The sequence below is a fragment of the Protopterus annectens genome, chromosome 11.part0 (genome assembly GCF_019279795.1).
Source record: "Protopterus annectens isolate FY-2018-M chromosome 11.part0, PAN1.0, whole genome shotgun sequence".
NCBI lineage: Eukaryota > Metazoa > Chordata > Ceratodontiformes > Protopteridae > Protopterus > Protopterus annectens.
This window is the reverse complement of record NC_056745.1, coordinates 474531581-474554025: the sequence shown is the minus strand read 5'-3', so window position 1 is coordinate 474554025 and position 22445 is coordinate 474531581. Positions and strand designations below refer to the sequence as shown.

The 22445-nt window shown below is 46.3% G+C and overlaps 1 protein-coding gene across 1 annotated transcript in view; it reads left to right on the top strand.

The window, feature by feature from the left end:
• Positions 1-22445, top strand: part of NAP1L1 (nucleosome assembly protein 1 like 1) — a 1039563-nt gene that overhangs the window by 866286 nt on the left and 150832 nt on the right. Inside the window, exon 11 of the mRNA XM_044087215.1 lies at positions 11891-11923. Within this exon, the coding sequence (XP_043943150.1) occupies positions 11891-11923 (33 nt within the window). The remainder of the gene's footprint in view (positions 1-11890; positions 11924-22445) is intronic.

Below are 22445 nucleotides of genomic sequence, written 5' to 3'. Positions count from 1 at the left end.
TATTTGTCCCACAGCTATTGACTCCAAGCATACAGCCTTGGGTACGCAACATTCACATCATGACACCCCCTTTTGAAGCTTGCAGATGAGTACAGGTGGACATGGGATGCGGAAACTGACAGTTTTGCAGATGAGCCAAAACACAAAGCCAGAGTGGAAAGATGCATGGACACCAGAGAGCCTCATAAGGGACTCCACGAACAAATGGCTGAAAATACCCCATGGCCCAAAAAAGCGTAACAATGTAGTCATAATATAAGGTTATAACAAGGTAACCACAAACTCAATTGGGGATGTGGCAATCCACTGGACAGGACAGGTTGATTTCTTTTGACAGTGGACTTTGCTTGACAGCCTTATTTCCACCTGATCTCACATTATATCCCTTTGAAAGACCTTCTACATTGCCCTTCTCATTTGACCTGATTCATCCAGATCTGGTGGGGTCATTCATCCCTGATTCCCCCATTTATCATACCCGCCCGATGTCTGCCACCCCATGGATGTCCCCAAAAAATCGACATCAAAGGCAAAAACCAAAAAAAATCTGTCAAGGAAAAGGACTTCAAAATCTCTCATATCTGAAACTATACTGTCTCAGTCGAATTGACATCGCAAGACCATGCAAGGAACGTATTGCCTGACATACAGGACATGCTCCACCCGGACACATCAACACCAAATCCAAAAAATCCAATCACAAAAAACTCAGATAAGCTTCTTAAACGCGGAATGGGGATATAGGTGCTGGACTCGGATACTCTTGGGAAGAAAATCTACTCTATGCCGGTCCATCCGGTCCGGAGCAGCTGTGGAGAGAAATCTAGACTGAATCTGTTCAAGAGAATGTGAGGGATTTCGGGAATCATCTCTGGGTCACATCTCTCTGGGTCACTGCTGAACGAGGCACAACAAACTAATACTGCTGGTATTTTTTCTGGCGTAAGCCACAGCTGTAATTTATAATAGGCTTATAAATGCCTTAGGGCAGATAGCCTAGTATAAACCTATGAACCTATAGAAGCAATGATTCCTATACCTTGCCTACGCCTAGAATTCTTTTGGTGGGCGGAGGCCTGCCACCAAAACAAGGGACTACCTTTCACACCACCCCCTGCTGCCCAAACCCTAACAGATGCATCAGACTATGCATGGGAGTCTCACCTGGCAGGGAAGTGCATTCAGGGCAAATGGAACCCGGCAAATGTACCTGCATATCAGTCAAATGTTAGCTGTACAGAATGCTCAGACAGCCTTCAAGGACCACATTCTTCCAGGACAGCTTATGGTAAAGACTGACACCACTGTTACATGGTACATAAACAAGCAAGGGGGGTACACATTTACCCCCTTCTGCAGACTAGCCATAGCATTGTGGAACACAGCCTTGAGCTGCCAAGTGCACCTACAAGCTCAATTCTTGCCAGGAAAATTAAATACACTGGCAGACGGACTAAGCAGAAACCTCATGGACCCACACGAGTGGATACTGGAACCAAGGATTTTCAACATGTTGACAAATGGGGGAGCCCAGATGTAGACCTGTTTGCCTCTCTGCCTCTGCTTTCCAAAGTACTACTAAAAATCAAACCGAACAAACCAAGGATTTTGATTGCTCCAGACTGGCCACGCTAGCACTGGTACCCCTCCTGCGCAGTGTCGCTGTTATCCCCATGGCACCTGCCTCAGACTTCCCTGTTCTCAGCAGGAGAACCAGATTCTGCACCCTCAGCTTCTAACACTGAACCTTGCAGCCTGGCTAACTGCATAATCTCTCCTCTACCATCCCTCAGTAGTAAACCTGTGATGGATATCATTTTAGAAGCAAGGAGGCCTAGTACTAGAAAATCTTATGCTGAAAAATGGAAGATTCTGTGCCTGGAACCGTTCTCAAGGGATGAGCACAGCAGCGCCCAATTTACCTCGATTTTACAATACTTAACTGAGATGCTTCACAAGAGCCTGTCTTTTTCCTCCATTAAAATCCACGCCTCCGCCATTTCAGCTCATTATAGCACAGAACCTCCCCTCTTCTCTCATCCACTGCTCAAGCAGTTCCTCAGAGGGACCAAAAATTTGAGACATCCCAGCAGAGCTCCAACCCCAGCCTGGGACCTTAACTTTGTTTTGGAGAAACTCTCTACCTCCTTTTGAGCCAGCTGCTACTGCAGACTTAAAAATTTCTTTCTTGGAAAACAGCTTTTCTTTTAGCAATCACTTCGGCTAGAAGGGTATCTGAATTACAGGCCCTTATGGCAGTGGAGCCTTTAATCTTTCATGCAGACAGGGTGTCCCTCAGAACCAATCCATCCTTCATGCCCAAGGTGGTATCCAGTGTGGCTCTTAATCAGTCCATTAATTTGCCAACCTTTCCCAATCCACAGAACAAAGGGGAATGGATACTGCATTCCTTTGTTGTGCACAGACAACTTAGATTCTACTTGAACAGGACTAAACCTCAAAGGAAATCTGAACTGCTGGTGGCATTAGCTGCAGGGGCAGAGGAGAAGGCTATTTTCAAAGCAAACCATTTCTAAATGGCTAGGCCATTGCATTCATTTCTGCTATAAGCACCATGGAAAACTTATCCCCCCAGGGGATCAGACCTCACTCCACCTGGGCTCCATCTACCTCTACAGCCTTTCTCAGAGGCGTCCCTACCAGGGACATCCTAGAAGCTGCTACTTGGAGTTCTGTGCATACTTTCACCAGGCATTATCATTTGCCAATTTTCTCTAAATCCAGAGCTGGCTTTGCCACTGCAGTCTTGCAGGGCCTTATAGCTGGTCCTAATGCTATCTAAATTCCTCCTCCCAACCATAGCTTTGGGAATCTACCCAAATGTAATAACTGCAACAATGAAACACTAAGAACATAGTACAGTTATGTACACTTACCACAAATTTAGATGTTGGTGTATTCACTGTTTCAGTCCTGGTTACCCTCCCTCCAGCCCCCTAGCTTATGGCTATACCTCTACTTTACTTTCCTTTACTATGCTTAAGCCTTTTTGGTGCATTTGTTTTCTTGTTGGAGGGTATATCATTGTACTTTTATATTTAATTGCTCCCCATTAGGGGGGCACCTGATATCTGGGGCAAGAAAAACTGATGTGGTGTTGGCTGCATGTTTTATACCCCCTGACCACCTGATGTCATGGAAGAAGGGCAGCACCCGAGGCAGGACCCAAGACTTTGTTAATCAGGCTGACTGAGGGCTACCTGCAAGCAGATAACCCAAATGTAATGACCAAACAGTGAGTACACTCTAACATCTACATTTATGGTAAGTCTACATAACTACTTTTTGTGCCTTGTTTAACTCCCGAACTGTCATCAGGCTATCTTTGTTGCTAAATTCTTTTGATCTTGTTCTGCTTATTACGAAATGGCTTCGGTAAGCCATCAGACTACCGATCTTCCGATAAAACGTAAAGATAGACCACATAGGTCCAAAACTGCCACCGATGCTTCCATTAAGCTAGTCGACAGTCCGCTGATACTCAGTGAGGTGCCTTAGCAGGCCTCTGCTGAGACCCATTTGGAGTCCAGTATGCCACGAAATGCTTCAACTATGAAACCGGATGTCTCTACCTTGGATTGGTGTGGAGCTGCTATGCAGGCACCGGCTTCTGTGGGTGTATTCCTACCTTCTGATGTTCGTATTAAACAGGCTACTTTTTTCAGACTAAAATGTTTCTCAGGCCCAGAGTTTGCACTGCGCCTAGGAAGCAGACTACCAATGCACATTCTCAAGCTCCCATGCCACAAACAAATCCTTAGTGGCTGAAGACCTCATAACTTTAATTAGGGGAAGCTAGCCTTCCCCCTCTAAAAGACGAAATTGATTTCCCCCCAGATTCAACAGACCATTAGTCCGATAACTCTGATCCCTCTGATTACCAGGGCATGCCCTTATCTACCTGTGAGGATTCAGATGCAGAGGATTCCATTCCCTCTGCCTCCCCTCCAGAGAATTTTTCTTTTGTTGTAACCTTGCATGCATTTCCACTGGGAATGCCAGGACTATCCACAGTCCAAAGAGACAGAATTTTTAGACTTTCCTCAGCACAGGCCTCTAGCTATATACCCCCTGTCCTGGATATTGTAGATGTTTTCATGGAGTCCAGTCTTACTCCTGATACTTTACCACCAGCTCCTAGAAAGTCTGACTGGTACTACAGGCTACCTGACTCTCACAAATTTCTCTGAATCCCACTGCGGCTCCAGAGACCATTTCCCAGGGGAAGGCTACTACAGCCAAAAATCCTACCCCTTTGGACAGGGATTCGAGGGCTTTAGACAGATGAGACAAGAAGGTATATACCTTTGCAACTCTTGCCATCAGGGCTTTAAATTGCCAATTTCACATGTTGAAGTACCAGCAGCATATTATGGAGCTAATTTTTTGCTTCCAGATTTTACAGAAAATAGATTTACAAGAGTTTATGCATTCTGCAAACCAAGTCAGTAAACATACTTTGCAGTGTGGTTTTGATGCCTTAGAAGCATCTTGCAGGGCTGCTGTCACTGGGTCTGTTCTGAGAAGCCATGCTTGGCTAAAGGAACAAATCTTGCCAGACCATGTCAAAGCAAAATTACTAGATGCTCCATTAAACCAAGAAGGTTTGTTTCACTCAAAACCAGAAAAAGTTCTTAAGATGGAGGAAAAAGCTAAATCTATGCAAACCGTTAACATTTCTTACAGATACAGCCACCTAGATTCAGTAGGCATTGGCCTTCAAAAAAACTGGTCCTTTCCAGTCCCTCCCAGACCTTCAGCCCAAACCCAGGGGCAGCAGACCACAAAAACTACAGTTTCAGGGTATGATATCTAAACAATGGAGTGCTCTCCTCAAAAACAGGGAGTGCGAAGCCACCCCCTTATCGAAAAAGTTCACAATGTTTTGTCCATCTTTCCCAGTCATGCAAAAGTACTTGCACCCCTAGGAGGAAAACTCGCCCTGCATGCAAAAAACTGGGAGTATATTACCCAGAACTGGTGGGTCTTGAACATTGTATCCCAGGGATGCAGATTCTACTTCCACTAACTGCCGACCCCATTCGGATTGCCAGACCTTCCTCCAAACCAGTGGGCAGAGGCCCAAAAGCAAGTACTTTCTCTTCAGTGTCAGGGCTATTCATCCTGTTCCAACAGAGCAAAGGGGACAGGGTTTCTACTCTACTATTCCTGATTCCCAGAAAGGAGAACTCTTGGCACCCTATTCTGGATCTGTCAACTCTCAACACCTTCCTGGTGGTACCAAAATTCAAAATGCTTACACTCCAGCAGCTGCTTCCTATGCTAGCCAAGGACTCCTGGTTAGTCACCCTAGACTTAAAAGAAGCTTATCTGCACATCCTCTTAAGGGAATCTTGCAGGAAATATCTACGTTTCAGGGCAGGCTCTATGCACTTCTCTGCACTTCCTTTGGCTTATCTACTGCGCCCCGGGTATTCACAAAGTGCCTGGCTCCAGCCATTGCATACTGCAGGTAGAGAAATATTCAGATTTACCAATCTTTGGATGATTGCCTGATTCAGGCGGACAGTGAGGAATTGCTACTTAAGCACCTGATGTTTGTAAAGAGACTCCTAACTTCTCGGTGGTAATACCATCAATGAAAAGAAATCACATCTGGTACCCAGCCAAAAGATTGTATTCCTGGGAGCAAGCTTGAACACAACTTCCCAGATGGCATTCCTCACTCCAGAAAAGCAGGTTTATTTGACAAATTACTTCAAACTACTGGCCACGCAAGAAAAAAAAATACTGAAGCCCTAGGGTTCATGGCCTCATATATTCTACTAATTCCATATGCAAGACTGCACATGCGGAAACTTCACTGGTACTTAGTGTCTGGTGTCAACATTCTCAGGATCTGGAAATCGTGATTCCTATCATTCCTTGCTTAAGGACAGCTTTCCTTTGGTGGGCAGAGGCTTGCAACCACAACAAGGGACACCCTTTCACTCAACTCCCCTGCCACACAAACCCTGCCAATGGATGCATCAGACTATGCATGGGGGGGGGGGATCACAGGCAGGCAAATGCATTCAAGGCAAATGGAGCCCAGGACAAATTCGCCTGCATATCAATCCAAAAAGATGTTAGCTGTACAGAATGCTCTGACAGCCTTCAAATATCTTATCCTGCCAGGACAACTCTTGATAGACAGATACCACAGTTATGTGGTACATAAACAAGCAGGGGGAACTCACTCCTACTCGCTCTGCAGGTTAGCCATGGCTTTGTGGAACACAGCCTTGAGCAGTCAAGTGCACCTGCAAGCTCAATTCCTGCCACGCAAACAAAATTCACTGGCAGATGACTTAATCAGAAATCTAATAAACCCACACGAGTGGAAGCTGGAAGCAAACTCATTCAAACGTCTAATACACAGGTGGGGGGGACACTAGAGGTGGACCTCTGCTTCTCCCCAAAACCATCAACTGAGCAAATTTCCACCAGAAATCCCCACAGCCAAACAAGGAAAGTGGATGCCCTATCCTTTACATGGGAAAACCTCTCAATCTATGCCTTTCCCCCTCCTTTCAAAGTACTACTAAAGATCAAACAGGACAGGCCAAGGACAATCCTTATTGCACCAGACTGGCCACGCCAGTACTGGTACCCACTCCTACGCAGTCTGAGAGCAGTGCCATCCTGGCACCTACATCAGACCCCCTCTCTGCTGCCAGCAGGAGGGACAATTTGCATCCTCAACTGCAAACCTGAACCTGGCAGCCTGGCTTATTCCCTGAATACATCACTAGCAGCCCTGGGCAAACGGGTGCTGGAAGTTATCCTTGAGGCCAGGAGGCCTAATACTAGGATATCCTATTCAGAAAAGTGGAAAAGATACTGTTCTTGGAGCCAGTTTTAAGAAAAGGACACAGCCGTGCCCACCTTACCTCAAATCCTAGATTATCTAGCAGAGCTGCTCCACAAAGGCCTGTCCTCATCAATTAAGATTCATGCCTCTGCCATCTCAGCTCAGTACAATACTGAGCCACCCCTGTTCTCTCATCCTCTGATCAGGCAGTTCCTGAGAGGAACTAACAATTTAAGACTCCCAAGGAGAGCTCCCACTCCTGCCTGGGACCTTAACTTTGTATTACAGAAGCTCACGCTCCCCCCTTTTGACCCTGCTGCTTCAGCAGAGTTAAAATTCCTCTCTTGGAAAACAACCTTGCTTCTAGCCATCGCTTTAGCAAAAAGAGTCTGAGTTACAGGCACTTATGGCTGTGAAACCCTTCATTATCTTCCATGAGGACAGGGTTTCCCTCAGGACTAACCCATCATTTAGGCCCAAGGGGGTATCTAGTGTGGCTTTAAACCAAGCCATCCATTTACCAGTCTTTTTTCCTAATCCTCAGAATAAAGGAGAGAGGATCCTGCACTTCCTGGATGTGCACAGACAGTTCAGGTTCTACCTTGACAGGACTAAACCTGTCAAAATCTGACCAGCTGCTAGTCAGCTTTGCTGCGGGGACAGAGGGCAAGGTCATTTCAAAGCAAACTGTTTCTAAATGGATAGCACACTGCATCCATTTCTGCTACAAACACCATGGAAAACCTACCCCACAGGGGAGCAGACCTCATTCCACTAGGGCTACCTCTACAGCATTTCTCAGGGGAGTCACTACCAGGGCCATCCTGGAAACTACAACCTGGAGTTCTGTACACCATCACCTAGCATTACCACTTGCCTGTCTAAATCCACAGCTGGATTTGCCACAGCAGTCTTGCAAGGTCTGGTAGGCAGCCCTAATACTAGACTCCCTCCTCCCTTACTCAGCTTTGGGAATCACCCAAGTGTGATTACTGCAACAGTGAAACATGAATAACATAGTACAGTTGTATACACTTGCCATAAATGTAGATGTTGGAGTGTATTCACTGTTGCAGTCCTGGTTATCCTCCCGCCAGCCTCCTGTCTTTTCTATACTTTCTATATATCCTCTTTCTTTTTTGGCCATATCTTATGGAAATGGTGTTTACTTTTTATTGGTGGTGGTCCACACCATGTGATTCCTTCCTATTTTGGGGGCTCCTGGCATCTGGGGCAAGAAAAACTGATGTAATGGTGTCTGCATGTTTTATACGCCTGACTACCTGTCCTCATGGAAGAGGTGACAGCAATCAGACGCAGAAATCCCAAGACTCTTGGTATTCGGGCCGACTGAGGGCTTCCTGCAGGCAGATAACCCCAAGTGTGGTTGCAACAGTGAATACTCTAACATCTACATTAATGGTAAGTGTACACAACTGTACTTTGTGGTACATAAACAAGCAGGAGGGGGAACTCTTTCCTACCCACCTTGCAAGTCAGCCATGGCCCTGTGGAACACTGCCTTGAGCAACCAAGTGCACCTGCAAGCTCATCTCCTGCCAGGCAAACAAAATTCTCTGGCAGACTAGTTGAGCAGCTGGGCCCACAGGAGTGGAAGCTGGAACCCAACTCATTCAAACTTCTAACCCACAGGTGGGGTCCACCAGAGGTGGACTTTTTTGCCTCCTCCCAAAACAATCAATTAAGTAAATTTTGCACCAGAATTCCCCACAGCCAAGCATGGAAAGTGGATGCCCTATCCTTTGCATGGAAAACCTCTCAATTTATGCCTTTCCCCCTCTGAAAAGTACTACTGAAGATCGAATAGGACAAACCAGGGGCAATCCTTGTTGCCCTGGACTGGACCCGCCAGCACTGGTACCTACGTCAGACCCCCCTCCCTGCTGTCCCAGCAGGAGGGACAGATTTTGCATCCTCAGCTGCAAGCCCTGAACCTTGCAGCCTGGTTTATTCCCTGAATACACCACCAGCAACCCTCAGCAAACAGGTGCTGGACGTTATCCTTGAGGCCAGAAGGCCTAGTACTGGGAAATCCTATTCAGAAAAATGGAAAATATGCTGTTCTTGTGGGCAGTCTCAAGGAAAGGACACAGCCATGGCCACCTTACCTCAAATCCTAGATTACCTAGCAGAGCTGCTCCACAAAGGCCTATAGTTCTATTAAGAGTAATGTGTCTGCCATTTCAGCTCATAATACTGAGCCATTTCTTTTCTCACCCTCTGGTCAAACAGTTCCTGAGAGGAGCGAACAATTTAAGACCCCCCTAGGAGAGCTCCCACCCCTGCCTGGGACCTTCTCTTTGTACTAGAGAAGCTCACACTTCCCCCTTTTGAGCCTGCTGCTGCAGCACAGTTAAAGATCCTCTCTTGGAAAACAGCTTTACTTCTAGCCATCATTTCAGCAAGAAGAGTGTCTGAGTTACATGCACTAATGGCTGTGGAGCCATTCAATATTTTCCATGCTGACGGGGTTCCCCCTCAGAACTAACCAGTCTTTTATGCCCAAGGTGGTATCCAGTGTGGCTCTAAACCAATCCATTCATTTACCAATCTTTTTCCCTAATCCTCTGAATAAAGGGGTATGGATCCTGCACTCCTTGGACGTGCAGACAACTCTGGTTCTACCTTGACTGGGCTAAGCCTTTGGGAAAATCTGACCAGCTGCTTAGTCGGCTTTGCTACAGGGGCAGAGGGCAAGGCCATTTCAAAGCAAACCATTTCCAAATGGATAGCCCACTGCATCCATTTCTGCTACAAACACCATGGAAAACCTACCCCACAGGGGATCAGAACTCATTCCATTAGGGCTACCTCAACCTCTTGAGTCCCCTACCAGGGGCATCTTGGAAGCTGCAACTTGGAGTTCTGTACACACCTTCAAGCATTACCACTTGCCAGTCTTCTAAATCAAGAGCTGGATTTGCCACAGCAGTCTTACAAGGCTTGCTAGCCAGTGCTATTACTCGACTGCCTCCACCCTTCCTCAGCTTTGGGAATCAACCCAAGTGTGATGGCTGCAACAGTGAAACATGAAGAACATAGTACAGTTGTGTACACTTAACATAAATGTAGATGTTTCAGTGTATTCACTGTTGCAGTCCTGGTTACCCTCCTTCCAGCCCCCTGACTCTTCTATGCTTTCTACCTAGCCTCTCCTTGGCCATATCTTATGACTGTGGTATTTACCTTTTACTGGAGGTGTTCCACACCATGGAATTGCTTCCTGTTTTGGGGGCTCCTGATGTCTGGGGCAAGAAAAACTGATGTAATGGCGTCTGCTGCATGTGTTATACCCCTGACGAACTGACATCATGGAAGAGGCGACCGCATCCGATGCAGAAATCCCAAGACTCTGGTATTTGGGCCGACTGAGGGCTATGTGCAGCCAGATAACCCTAAGTGTGATTACTGCAGCAGTGACATTTGTTAAGTGTACATAACTGTACTTTATGGTGAGTAACTTCTTTTTAAGGGTGCCAAAACTTGTAAGACTTGAGATGCATGGCTAGGCTTAAGGCCCTTGTGGTCGTTGGCCTAATAAAAACACCTATGAACCAGTGAGAGGGTATTTAATCCAGCCACATATGACATGCTGGTTATACCCTGTATTTTTTGATGGAAAACCTCAGGACATTCCATCTGTTGGAGGTGCCTGATAAGATGCATGCCAAATGGTGCATTGCATTTTATTAGTGGTCTGAGGGCAGAGTACAGTGGTGCTGTAACATCCTTGAGTCAGGATGCCATGTTTTTATAAGCTGAACCACGTACTGTAGACGCATGGTGGTCCAAGTTCAAATTACTGCCTTGAGTACCCAGATGTCTCACCACTGGCCCCTATCTTGGAGGGTGCTGTCAATGCTGTAATATGCAGGGTTATTTGATTTCCCAAAGGGTGTTATGCACTTTGCATGTAATTTGAGGCCATGGGCCTGACACGAATAGTCTGTCAGACCTTGCTGTAAGATAGCAACATCATTTGGGGAGTCATTTGCCTGTTCAGATGTTTCTGTTCTTTTGACAACTGTGTTAAGTAATGTTTCCCGATGTCGGTCATATGTTCAGAAGAGGGATCAGTCAACCCAGGTTCCTAGGTCTGTGACTGCATTTTCATTTTGTGGTGGCATGTGGTCTGTACAGTAATGGTGGGGCAGAGAATCTAAACCGAACTTCAATCATTTAGTTCAAGCTCCATTTTACTACACTGTTGGGGGGGGTGATTTAATGGTCCACAATTTGGCCATGTGCAAACTGATGGCCGGAGATCTTGGCTCTGCTTAAGGGTTTGAAAAGTAAAGGATAAAATGAGATTCCAACACTGAGCCTTCAGGGGCACAACTATTCTGAGGCTCCGGAAACTCACTGTGGGTTCTGACTGTTAGTTTCTGCTAGCTTTTGTATGATGCCAGCCTAGGGAATATTGTTGTCTGCTTTAGCCAGATCACTATGCACAGTGCACTTCATAGCCACGGTCTGTAGAATATAACCTCTTAAGTAATGCCAAGTTGAGTAGATCTACCTTTTGCAAATTGTTGGTGTAACTTCTAATCTTTACTGGAGCTTGGAGGTCAGTTTTAAGACCACCCTAATGGAGGGGCATCAGTACTGCAGTAGAACACTCGTAAGGGATATGACCACTAGCTAAACTTACGACAGTTTAAGTGGGCCTGCAAGGAAATGTTTAACCAAGTGTATTTGATTCCATGGAGGAAGCATTTTTGGCATTAAGCACTTTCAGTGAATTACTTTAAAGGTAATTGGAGTAAAGGATGTAGGTATTTCAGGGATTTGGATAGAAGTCATCATTGAAGCTTGCACTGAGTTTGTATACAGGAATAGCTGCAGTGAGTCAGATTAAGATAAGCTCATAGCTAAAGCAGAACTCTGAGGTCTCTGGCTTCTGAACTCAACATAATTTCATGGGTTCTTTTAGTGGACTTCTAAGATTATCTGCAGAAGGAAATGTGGTATAAACAGATTTTTGCCTTGAGTAGTGGGGAGTAAAACATTTACTAAAATTATTTTTCCTTGCAGTATGATGAAGAAGGCGAGGAGGCTGATGATGAGGTAAGTTGCTTTTAATTTTGGAAGTAACTCTGCTTCTGTTGTACACATGTGCAAGTCTTTTAAAACATTGCTAAATTTGTACTTCGAGTACATTTTAGGTGTATTTGGATTTTTTGATTGTAAATTGCTTGAAAAATGTACAGAATGTTCACATCTGGACTTGGAAGTAGGATCATGACTGTTAGAGAAGGTTTTTAGGATTGTTTAAGTCCAGGTCCAATCAGTGATAGGTTTGTCAGTACTCGTGGCTCAACATCAAGGTCCCTTCATATGGTCTTGGGATCCTTGTTATCAGAAGATCTTGTTTGCATGACTGATGTTGCTTTTGCTGATAGATTACTAGGTGTTTGACATTTGAATTTGGCTGCCCTAGATTGCTTTGACCTCCCTTTGTGACCAGGAAAATGGTTAACAGACAACTGAAGCCTTCTTGCAGTCTCTGGCACAAATTGGAATGTCTCCCATAGTGGGAAACATTCAAAACAAGCCTGAACCTTTAGAGAAGGTGTGTGTTTTTTTTTTTTTTTTTTTTTTTTTTTTTTTTTTTTTTTTTTTTTGAGCTCCCTTACCATCTAATGAGGATTGAAACCAGACATAAGTGAGGAAGGCGGCTGGGAGGGATCAGTCTGTTCTCATCTAAGGGTGTTCTTTGTGTTTCACTGTTGCAGTCATCACACTTGGGTTATCTGCCTGCAGGTAGCCCTCAGTCGGCCCAGATGCCAGAGACTTAGTATTTCTGCGGTTGCTGTCGCGTAAGGTCGTCCGGGGTATAAAAACAGGCAGCCGATGCCATTACATCAGTTTTTCTTGCGGAGGAGCCAGAAGCAGTTCACGTGAGTGCCGGTTGGCCCGCTACCTGTGTTTTCGTTTCTGAATTGAATCATCCTGAAGTTTTCTAAAGCTAAGTACCCCGTTGGGGATCTTTTTTCTTGCTTTAACCAATGTCAAAGTTAATTTCTCACCTGTGGAAAGCAGATACCACACCGAGATTTCCATTCTTACGGAGTCACCTGTTTTAGGCCCAGACCACGACATTCCTCGCTGTCAGTTTTGTGCTTTGTTCAACGCCCGAACTATTGTCGCTAAATACTTTTGCTCTCTATCTCCGTATTCCAAAATGGCTTCGGTAAGGCATCAGACTACCTATCTTCTGAAAAAAAAGTAAGGATAAAGACAAGACCGCACAGGTCCAAAACTGCAGACGCTTCCGTTAAGCTAGTCGTCAGTTTGCCGGTACTCTGAGGTGCTTTTGCAGCCCCTAATACCTGCTTCGATGGATTCGCAGGCCACTACAGAGACCTGTTCAGAGTCCTGTATGCTGCGAGACTGTGGATGTCTCTACCTCGGATGGGTCCGGAGCCGCTGAGCAGGCACCGGCTTCTGAGGAAGTTCTTCGCATTACCTATGTTCTACATTTTCGCGTCTTCAGTTTTGTCTTAAACTGCCAAGTTTCTAAGGGCAAGAGTACGAGCTAAGTCTAAAACCAACCAAATCTCGAGCACCTGCTTTCTTGCCACAATAAATGCTTAAAATGGCAGAAAACCTGATCATGCTGATTGGGGGATGCCAGCCTTTCCCTGCTAAGCGAGAGACTTGTCCCCAGCAGCTTTAACTGACCAAGAGTCCGACCGACGTTTCTGAATATGAAGACCTGCCTTTATCTGCTTGAGGATTCAGATGCAGAGGAATCCTTTCCTTCTGCTTCCCCTCAAGACGATTTTTCTTTTGGTGAAACCCTTCATACTTTTAAGAGTATTTCCAATGGGAATGCCAAGATTATCCTCAGTCCAAGAAGAGGCTCGAGAATTTTTAGATTTGCCACAACATAGACCTTTAGCTATTCCTCCTGTTCTGGATGTTGTGGAGGATGACTTTATGGAATCTAGTCTGACTCCTGATTTTTTTACCCCCTGCTCCAAAGAAACCAGACAGGTACTACAGAGTCCCTGACTCTCTCAAATTTCTTTTCAAACTTCTTACTGCTGTCTCGGAGGTCATTTCCCAAGGGCCTAAAGGTATAAAACCAGCTACAGCTAAGAATCCCACTCCTTTGGACAGGAATTCCCAAGCTTTAGACAGATGGGGTAAAAGTATACACCTCTACAACTCTAGCCAGTAGGGCATTGAATTGCCAGTTTCACATGCCGAAATACCAGCAACATATGGAACTAAATTATCTACCTTTACAGACTGTGCAGAAAATTAAAGAATTACAGGAGCTTGTGCATTCTGCAGGCATACCTTGCAATGTGGGTTTGACACCCTGTAAGCATCTTGCAGGGCGGCAGTCACTGGTTTTGTACTGAGAAGGCATGCTTGGCTTAAGGAACAGACCATGTCAAATCAAAATTACTAGACGCTCCTTTGAATAAGGGCAATTTGTTTGGCACCAAAACAGAAGAGGTTCTAAAAATGGGAAAAGCAGTCTATGCAGACAGATGTTTTGCAGGTGCAGCCTCCAAGATTCAGTAGGCATTGCCCCTTGAAATATTGGTTCTTTCCAGCCCCTCAAGGCCATCTCAAACTAGACCCAGGGGAAGCCAACCCCCCCCCCACCACCACCACCGCCCCCCCCCCCCCCACCACCACCACCAAATTAGTCTCAAGGTATGCAGAGATCTAAGCAATGGAGTACCTCCACTTTTAAAACCGGGAGTGATAACCCCCACCCCCTTATGGAAAGAATTCACAATGACTTCTCAGTTCCACTCACCTCTGCCCAATTGCTCGTGCCCCTACGAGGAAAACTTGCCCACCATGCAAAAAAACTGGACCTAAGTCACCAAAGACTGATGCGTCCTCAACATTGTATCACAGGGGTACAGATTTTACTTCCACACACTGCCAACCCCGAAAGGGTTCCCAGACCTTCCTCCAAACCAGTGGACAGAGGCACAAAACCAAGTTCAGTCCCTGCTCTCCATAAGGGCAATTTATCCTGTTCCTGCAGAACAAATAGGTAAAGGGTTTTATTCCAGACTTTTCCTGGTACCCAGAAAAGAGAGCACTTGACGCCCGAGCCTAGATCTTTCCATTCTAAACGCCTTCGGGTGGTACCAAAATTTAAAGTACTCGCCCTTCAGCAACTTCTTCCAATGTTGTCCAAAGAGGCCTGGTTAGCCACCCTAGACCTAAACGAAGCCCATCTGCACATCCCTATCAGGGAATACTTCAGGAAATATCTGCGTTTCAGGGTAGGATCTGTGCATTATCAGATGTTTGTGTTGCAGTCATCACACTTGGGTTACCTGCCTGCAGGTAGCCCTCTGTCGGCCCGAATACCAGAGACTTAGTATTTCTGCGTCGGATGCTGTCACTCCAGAACTGACGTCAGGGGTAGAGAAATGGGCAGCCGATGCCATTACATCAGTCTTTCTTGCTGAGAAGCAGTTCGTAAGTGCCGGTCGGCCGCTACCTGAGTTTTCGTTTGAATTGAATAATTTTGAAGTCTTCTAAAGCCAAGTACCCTGTTGGGGATCCTTTTTCCTTGCTCTAACCAATGTCAGAAAAGGTCAACAATTGTCTTGCCTGTAGAAAGCAAATACCTCTTTTCATTCTTACTTCGTCACCTGTTTAGGCCCAGACCATGATGTACCTCGCTCAGTTTTGTGCCTTGTTTAACGCCCAAAGCATTCGTCGTCTGGCTCTGTTGCTAAATTTTCGCTCTCTATCTCTGTATTCTGAAATGGCTTCGGTAAGCCATCCGACTACCGATTTTTCCCAGGAAAAAGTAAGGATAGAGAGACTGCATAGGTCCAAAGCTGTTGACCATGCTTCTGTTAAGCTAGTCACCAGTCCACCAGTACTCAGTGAGGTGCTTTCACTGCCCCTGATGCCTGCTTCTATAGAGACCCATTCTGATTCCGGTATGCCGTGAGACTCTTGGACCATGGAACCTGCGAATGTCTACCTTGGATGGGTCTGGAGCTGCTGTGCAGGCACTGGCTTCTGAGGCAGTTTTTGCCTCTACTGAGGTTTGCCTCCCACCTAGAAAACCGACAAAACTCCTGCACCTCCCATGCCACAAAAACAAATGCTTAGAATGGCAGACCACCTTATTACGCTGATTAGGGGAAGTCTGCTTTCCCCCTGCTATGAGACCAGTCCCGTACAGCTTCTACAGACCAGGAATCCGATGACTAAGATTTCTGATTATGAAGACATGCCTGTCTGCTTGAGGATTCAAATGCGGAGGAATCCATTCCCTCTGCCTCCCCTCCAGATTTTTCTTTTGGTGAAACCTTCCATACCTTGACAGCATTTCCACTGGGAATGCCAAGACTATCCTCAGTCCAAAAAGAGACTGCAATGCCCCCTCTCCTGGATGTTTTTATGGAGTCCAGTCTTGCTCCTGACATTTTACCTCATGCCCCTAGGAAACCAGACAGGTACTACAGAGTACCTGACACAAAAGTCTAAAGAATCCTACTGCTGACCCAGAGAATTTCCCAGGGGCCTAAATATATCAAGGCTACTACAGCCAAAAATCCCACCCCTTCGGACAGGGATTCCAGAGCTTTGGACAGATAGGGTAAGAAGGTATATACCTGTGCAAATCTGCTGTTAGGGCATTGAATTGTCAGTTTCACATGCTGAAGTACCAGCAGCATATTGTGGAACTTATTAAACAAAGTGGCAGCCTTTACAGACTGTGCCGAAAGTAAAGATTTGCAGGATCTTATGCACTTTGCAAGCCAAGTCAGTAAGCATACTTTGCAGTGTGGCTTTGACGCCCTAGAAGCATCTTGCCGGCAGCAGTCACTAGATCTGTACTGAGAAGACCTGCTTGGCTGAAGGAGCAGACCTAGCCAGACCATGTCAAAACGGTTACTAGACGCTCCTTTGAACAAGGACAGTTTGGCAACAAAGCAGAAGAGGTTCTTAAAAAGATGGAAGAAAAAGCTAAGTCTATGCAGACTTAACGAATTAAGTGCAACCCCCTAGATTCAGTAGGCATTGCCTTTCCAAACACTGGTCCTTTCCAGCCCCCTCCAGGCCTCTTCAAACCAGACCCAGAGGAAACAGACCACCCAGACTACAGTTTCAGGGTATGCAGAGATCTAAGCAATGGAGTGCCCCCACCCCTAAAGCAGGGAGTGGTAAGCCACCTCCTTATGGGGAAAACTCTTGACTTTACTCCACTCCCCAGCCCTGCCCAATTGCTTGTGCCCCTAGGAGGAAAACTTGCCCTTCATGCAAAAACTTGGATGTCAGTCACACAGGACCGGTGGCTCCGCAACATTGTATCCCAGGGGTACAAATTTTTTCCATTCACTGCCAACCCCGAGCGGGTTTCCAGACCTTCTCCACTCCAGTGGGCAGAGGCTCCAGGCCAAGTAGCTTCCCTGCTCAATATCAGTGCTATTCGGCCGGTTCCAGTAGAACAAGAGGGGTCAAGGAATTCTACTCAAGACTCTTCCTGGTACCCAGGAAAGAGGGCTCTTGGCACCCAATCCTGGATCTTTCAATTCTCAACACCTTCCTGGTGGTACCAAAATTCAAAATGCTAACCCTGCAACAGCTTCTTCCTGTGCCAGCCAAGGATGCCTGGTTAGTCACCCTAGACTTAAAGAAGCTTATCTGCACATCCCATAAGGGAGCTCTGCAGGAAGTATCTACGTTTCAGGGCAGGATCTATGCATTATCAGATGTTCCTCGTGCTTCACTGTTGCAGTCATCACACTTGGGTTATCTGCCTGCAGGTAGCCCTCTGTCCGAATACTTGAGTCTTGGGATTTCTGCGTCTGATGCTGTTGCCTCATACATGACATCAGGTCATCAAGGGTATAAAACATGCAGCTGACGCCATTACATAAGCATTCCTTGCCTCGTGGGAGCCCGAAGCAGTTTGCAAGTGCCAGTTGGCAGCTACCTGAAATTTTCATTTTTTGAGTTTCAAGCCTGAAGTCTTCTGAAGCCAAGTACCCTGTTGGGGATCCTTTTTTCTTGCTCTAACCAATGTCAGAAAAGGTTAAGTGGTCTTGCCTGTGGAAAGCAAATAACTCAGATTTTCATTCTTACAGCGTCACCTATTTATGTCCAGACCACGATGTCTGTCGCTGTCTGTTTTGTCATTGTTCCATGCCCGAACTGTTCGTCAGGCTATTTTTCTCGACTCTTTTGCTGTTCTCCATATTCCGGAATGGCGTTGGTAAGCCATCGACTACCGACCTACCGAACAAATGGAGACTACACAGGTCCAAAACTGCCAACAGTGCTTCCGTTAAGCTAGTTGCCAGTCTGCTGGTACTCTGTGAAGTGCTTTTGCATCCCCTGTTACCTACTTCTGCAGATTCGCAGGTCTCTACTGAGACCCCTTCGGAGTCCGCTATGCTGCGAGATGCTTCTTTGACTGCGGATGTCTCTACCTTGGATGGGTCCAGAGCCACTGTGCAGTCCCTGGCTTCTGAGGGTGTATTCAGACCTTCCGATGTTCGTATTAAGCAGACTACTTCGTTAATGACTGTCTACCGAATTTCTCAGGCCCAGAGTTCGCACTACGCTTAGGAAACTGACCAAAGCACATTCTCAAGCTCCCATGCCACAGAAACAAATGCTTAGAATGGCTGAAGACCTTGTTACTTGGGGGAAGCCAGCCTTCCCCTCAAACCATGAGTCTGATGACTCTGACATTTGTGATTACCAGGGCATGCCCTTATCTACCTAAGAAGACTCTGATGCAGAGGAGTCATTTCCCTCAGCCTCCTCCCCCCAACCCCCCCCCCCCCCAAAAGGACATTTCTTTCTATGAAACCTTGCATACCCCAAGAGCATTTCTGCTGGGAATGCCAGGACTGCCCACAGTCCAAAAGGAGACTTTGGGAATTTAGACTTGCCTCAGCATAGGCCTCTATTGCCCCTGTCCTGGATATTGTAGATGTCTTCATGGAATCAAGCCTTACCCTGATACTTTACCACCTGCTCCTAGAAAGCCTGACAGGATACTACAGTGTATCTAACTCTCACAAGTTTCCCTCTAAAAATCCCAGTGCGGGTCGAGAGACTATTTCCCAGGGACCTAAAGGTATTAAGGCTTCTACAGCCAAAAATCCTACCCCTTCGGACAGGGATTCTAGGGCTCTAGACAGATGGGGTAAGAAGGTATATACCTCTTCAAACCTTGCCGTCTGGTTGCCAGTTTCACATGAAGTACCAGTAGCATATTATTGATCTAATTGAACAAAAAATGTTGATTCCTGAATGTGCAGAAAATAAGGGCTTACAAGACTTAATGCATTCTGTAAACCAAGTTGGTCAACATACTTTGTAGTGTGGCTTTGCTTTAGAAGCCTCTTGCTGGGGTGCTGTCACTGGGTCTGTTCTGAGAAGGCATTTTTGGCTGAAGGAACAAATCTTGCCAGACCATGTCAAGGCAAAATTACTTGATGCTGCATTAAACCAAGAATGTTTGGCTCTAAAGCAGAAGAATTTCTTAAGATGGAAGAAAAAGCTAAATCCATGCAAACTAAGGATTTCTTACAGGTACAGCCACCTAGATTCAGTAGGCATTGGCCTTTAAAAAAATTGTTCCTTTCCAATCCCTTCCAGACCTTCTCAGCCCAAACCCAGGGGCAGCAGACCACAGACTGCAGTCTCAGGGTATGCACAGATCTAAACTGAGTGTTCCCTCAAAAACTGGGAGTGGTAAGCCACCCCCTATGGAAAAAATTCAATGACTTGTCCTTAACCCTTCCCAGCCATGCCCAAGTACTTGCACTCCTAGGAGGAAAACTTGCCCTGCATGGAAAGACCTGGGAGTATATTACCCAGGACCAATAGGTCTTAAACATTGTATCCCAGGGATACAGATTCTACTTCCACTCACTGCCAACCCCAAGCAGATTGCCAGACCTTCCTCCAAACTAGTGGGCAGAGGCCCAAAAGCAAGTACTTTCTCTTCTCAGTATCAGGGCTATTCAACCTCTGCCAGCAGAGAGCAAAGGGGACAAGATTTCTACTCAGGCTGTTCCTGGTGCCCAGGAAAAGAGAACTCTTGGTGCCCTATTCTGGATCTGTCAACCCTGCACTCCAGCACCACCTCCTATGCTAGCCAAGGTCTCCTGGCTAGTCACGCTAGACTTAAAGGATGCTTATTGCCATCCCCATAAGGGAATTTTGCAGGAAATATCTGTTTCAGGGCAGGGCAGGCTCTATGCTCTATCAGTTCGCACTTCCCTTTGGCTTATCTACTACACCCAGGGTATTCAAAGTGCCTGGCTCCAGCCATTGCTTACTGCATGCAGAGAACTATTCAAATTTACCCATACTTGGATGATTGCCATTCAGGCTAACGGTCAGGAATTGCTACTTCAGCACTTTACGTTTGTAAAGAGACTCCCAACTTCCCTGGGGTATACCATAAACGAAAAGAAATCACATTTGGTACCCAGCCAAAAGATTGTATTCCAGGGAGCAAGCTTGAACACAACTTAACAGATGGCATTACTCACTCCAGAAAAGCAGGTTTATTTGACAACTTATTTCAAACTACTGGCCACCCAAAGCCAGCTATCTGCAAGAAAAATGTTGCAAGCCCTGGGGTTCATGGTCTCATGTATTCTACTGATTCCACTTGCAAGACTGCTGCTTTTATACCTTTAGGCCCTTGGGAAATGACCTCTGAGACAGCAGTAAGAAGTTTGAAAATAAATTTGAGAGAGTCAGGGACTCTGTAGTACCTGTCTGGTTTCTTTGGAGCAGGGGGTAAAAAATCAAGAGTCAGACTAGCTTCCATAAGGTCTCTGGTGTCAACATTCACACTACCTGGAAGTAGTAATTCCTATCATTCCTTGCCTAATGAACAGAGTTCCTTTGGTGGGCAGAGGCTTGCAACCACAGCAAGGGACTCCTTTTGTCACAACCCCCCACCGTCCAAACTGACAGCAGGTGCATCAGACTGCATGGGGGCCTCACATGGCAGGCAAATGCATTCAAGGCAAATGGAGCCCAGGACAAATTCACCTGTATATCAATCAAAAAAAATGTTGGCTGTATAGAATGCACTGACAGCCTTCAAATACCTTATCCTGCCAGGATGACAACTGATGAGACAACACCAGTTATGTGGTACATAAGCAGGAGGGAACTCGCTCCTACCCACTGTGCAGGTTAGCCATGACACTTTGGAGCACAGCCTTAAGCAACCAAGTGCACCTCAAGTTCAATTCCTGCAAGGCAAACAAAATTCACTGGCAGACGTGAGCAGAAATCTAATGAACCCACACGAGTGGAAACTGGAACCAAACTCATTCAAACTTCTAATACACAGGTGGGGGACACCAGAGATGGACCACTTTGCGTTCCCCCAAAACCATCAACTAAACAAAGTTTGCACAAGAATTCCCCACAGCCAAGCATGGAAAGTGGATGCCCTATCCTTCACATGGGAAAACCTCTCAATTTATGCCTTCCCCCTCTGCCCCTCCTTCCAGAGGTGGTACTCAAGACCAAACCGGACAGGCAAAGGGCAATCCTTATTGCACCAGACTGGCCACGCCAGCACTGTTACCACTCCTACGTAGTCTGACACCAGTGCCACCTACAGCAGACCCCCTCTCTGCTGTCCTTGCAGGAGGGACAGATTTTGCATCCTTTGCTGCGAACCTGAACCTGGCAGCCTGGCTTATTCCCTGAATACATCACCAGCAGCCCTCAGCAAACAGGTGCTGGATGGTTATCCTTAAGGCCAGGAGGCCCAGTACTCTGAAATCCTATTCAGAAAAGTGGAATAGATAGTGTTGGAGCCAGTCTTGAGGGAAGGACACAGCTGTGCTCTCCTTGCCTCAAATCCTGGATTACCTAGCAGAGCTACTCCACAAAGGCCTTTCTTTCTCATCAGTTAAGATTCATGCCTTTGCCATCTCAGCTCATTACAGTACTGAGCCCACCCCTCTTCTCACACCCTCTGATCTGTTTCTGAGAGAACCTAATAATTTAGGACCCCCACGGAGAGCTCCCACTCCTGCCTGGGACCTTAACTTTACACTAGAGAAGCTCATGCTTCCCCCTTTTGAGCCTGCTGCTACAGCAGAGTTAAAATTCCTCTTGGAAAACTGCCTTACTGCTAGCCATCACTTCAGCAAGAAGAGTCAGAGTTGCAGGCCCTTATGGTAGTGGAAACTATCTTCCATGCGGGCAGGGTTCTCTCAGGACTAACCCATCTTTTATGCCCAAGGTGGTATCCAGTGTGGCTCTAAACCAATCAATCCATTTGCCAACATTTTTTGCTAATCCTCAGAATAAAGGAGAAAGGATCCTGCACTTCGGACGTGCACAGACAGCTCAGGTTCTACCTTGATTGGACTAAACCTTTCAGAAAATCTGACCAGCTGCTGGTCAGCTTTGCTACAGGGGCAGAAGGCAAGGCCATTTGGAAACGAATCATTGCTAAATGAATAGCATACTGCATCCATTTCTGCTACAAACACCATGGAAAACCTACCCCACAGGGGATCAGGCCTCATTCCACTAGGGCTACCTCAACCTCTACAGCTTCGCTCAGGGGAGTCCCTACCAGGGATAT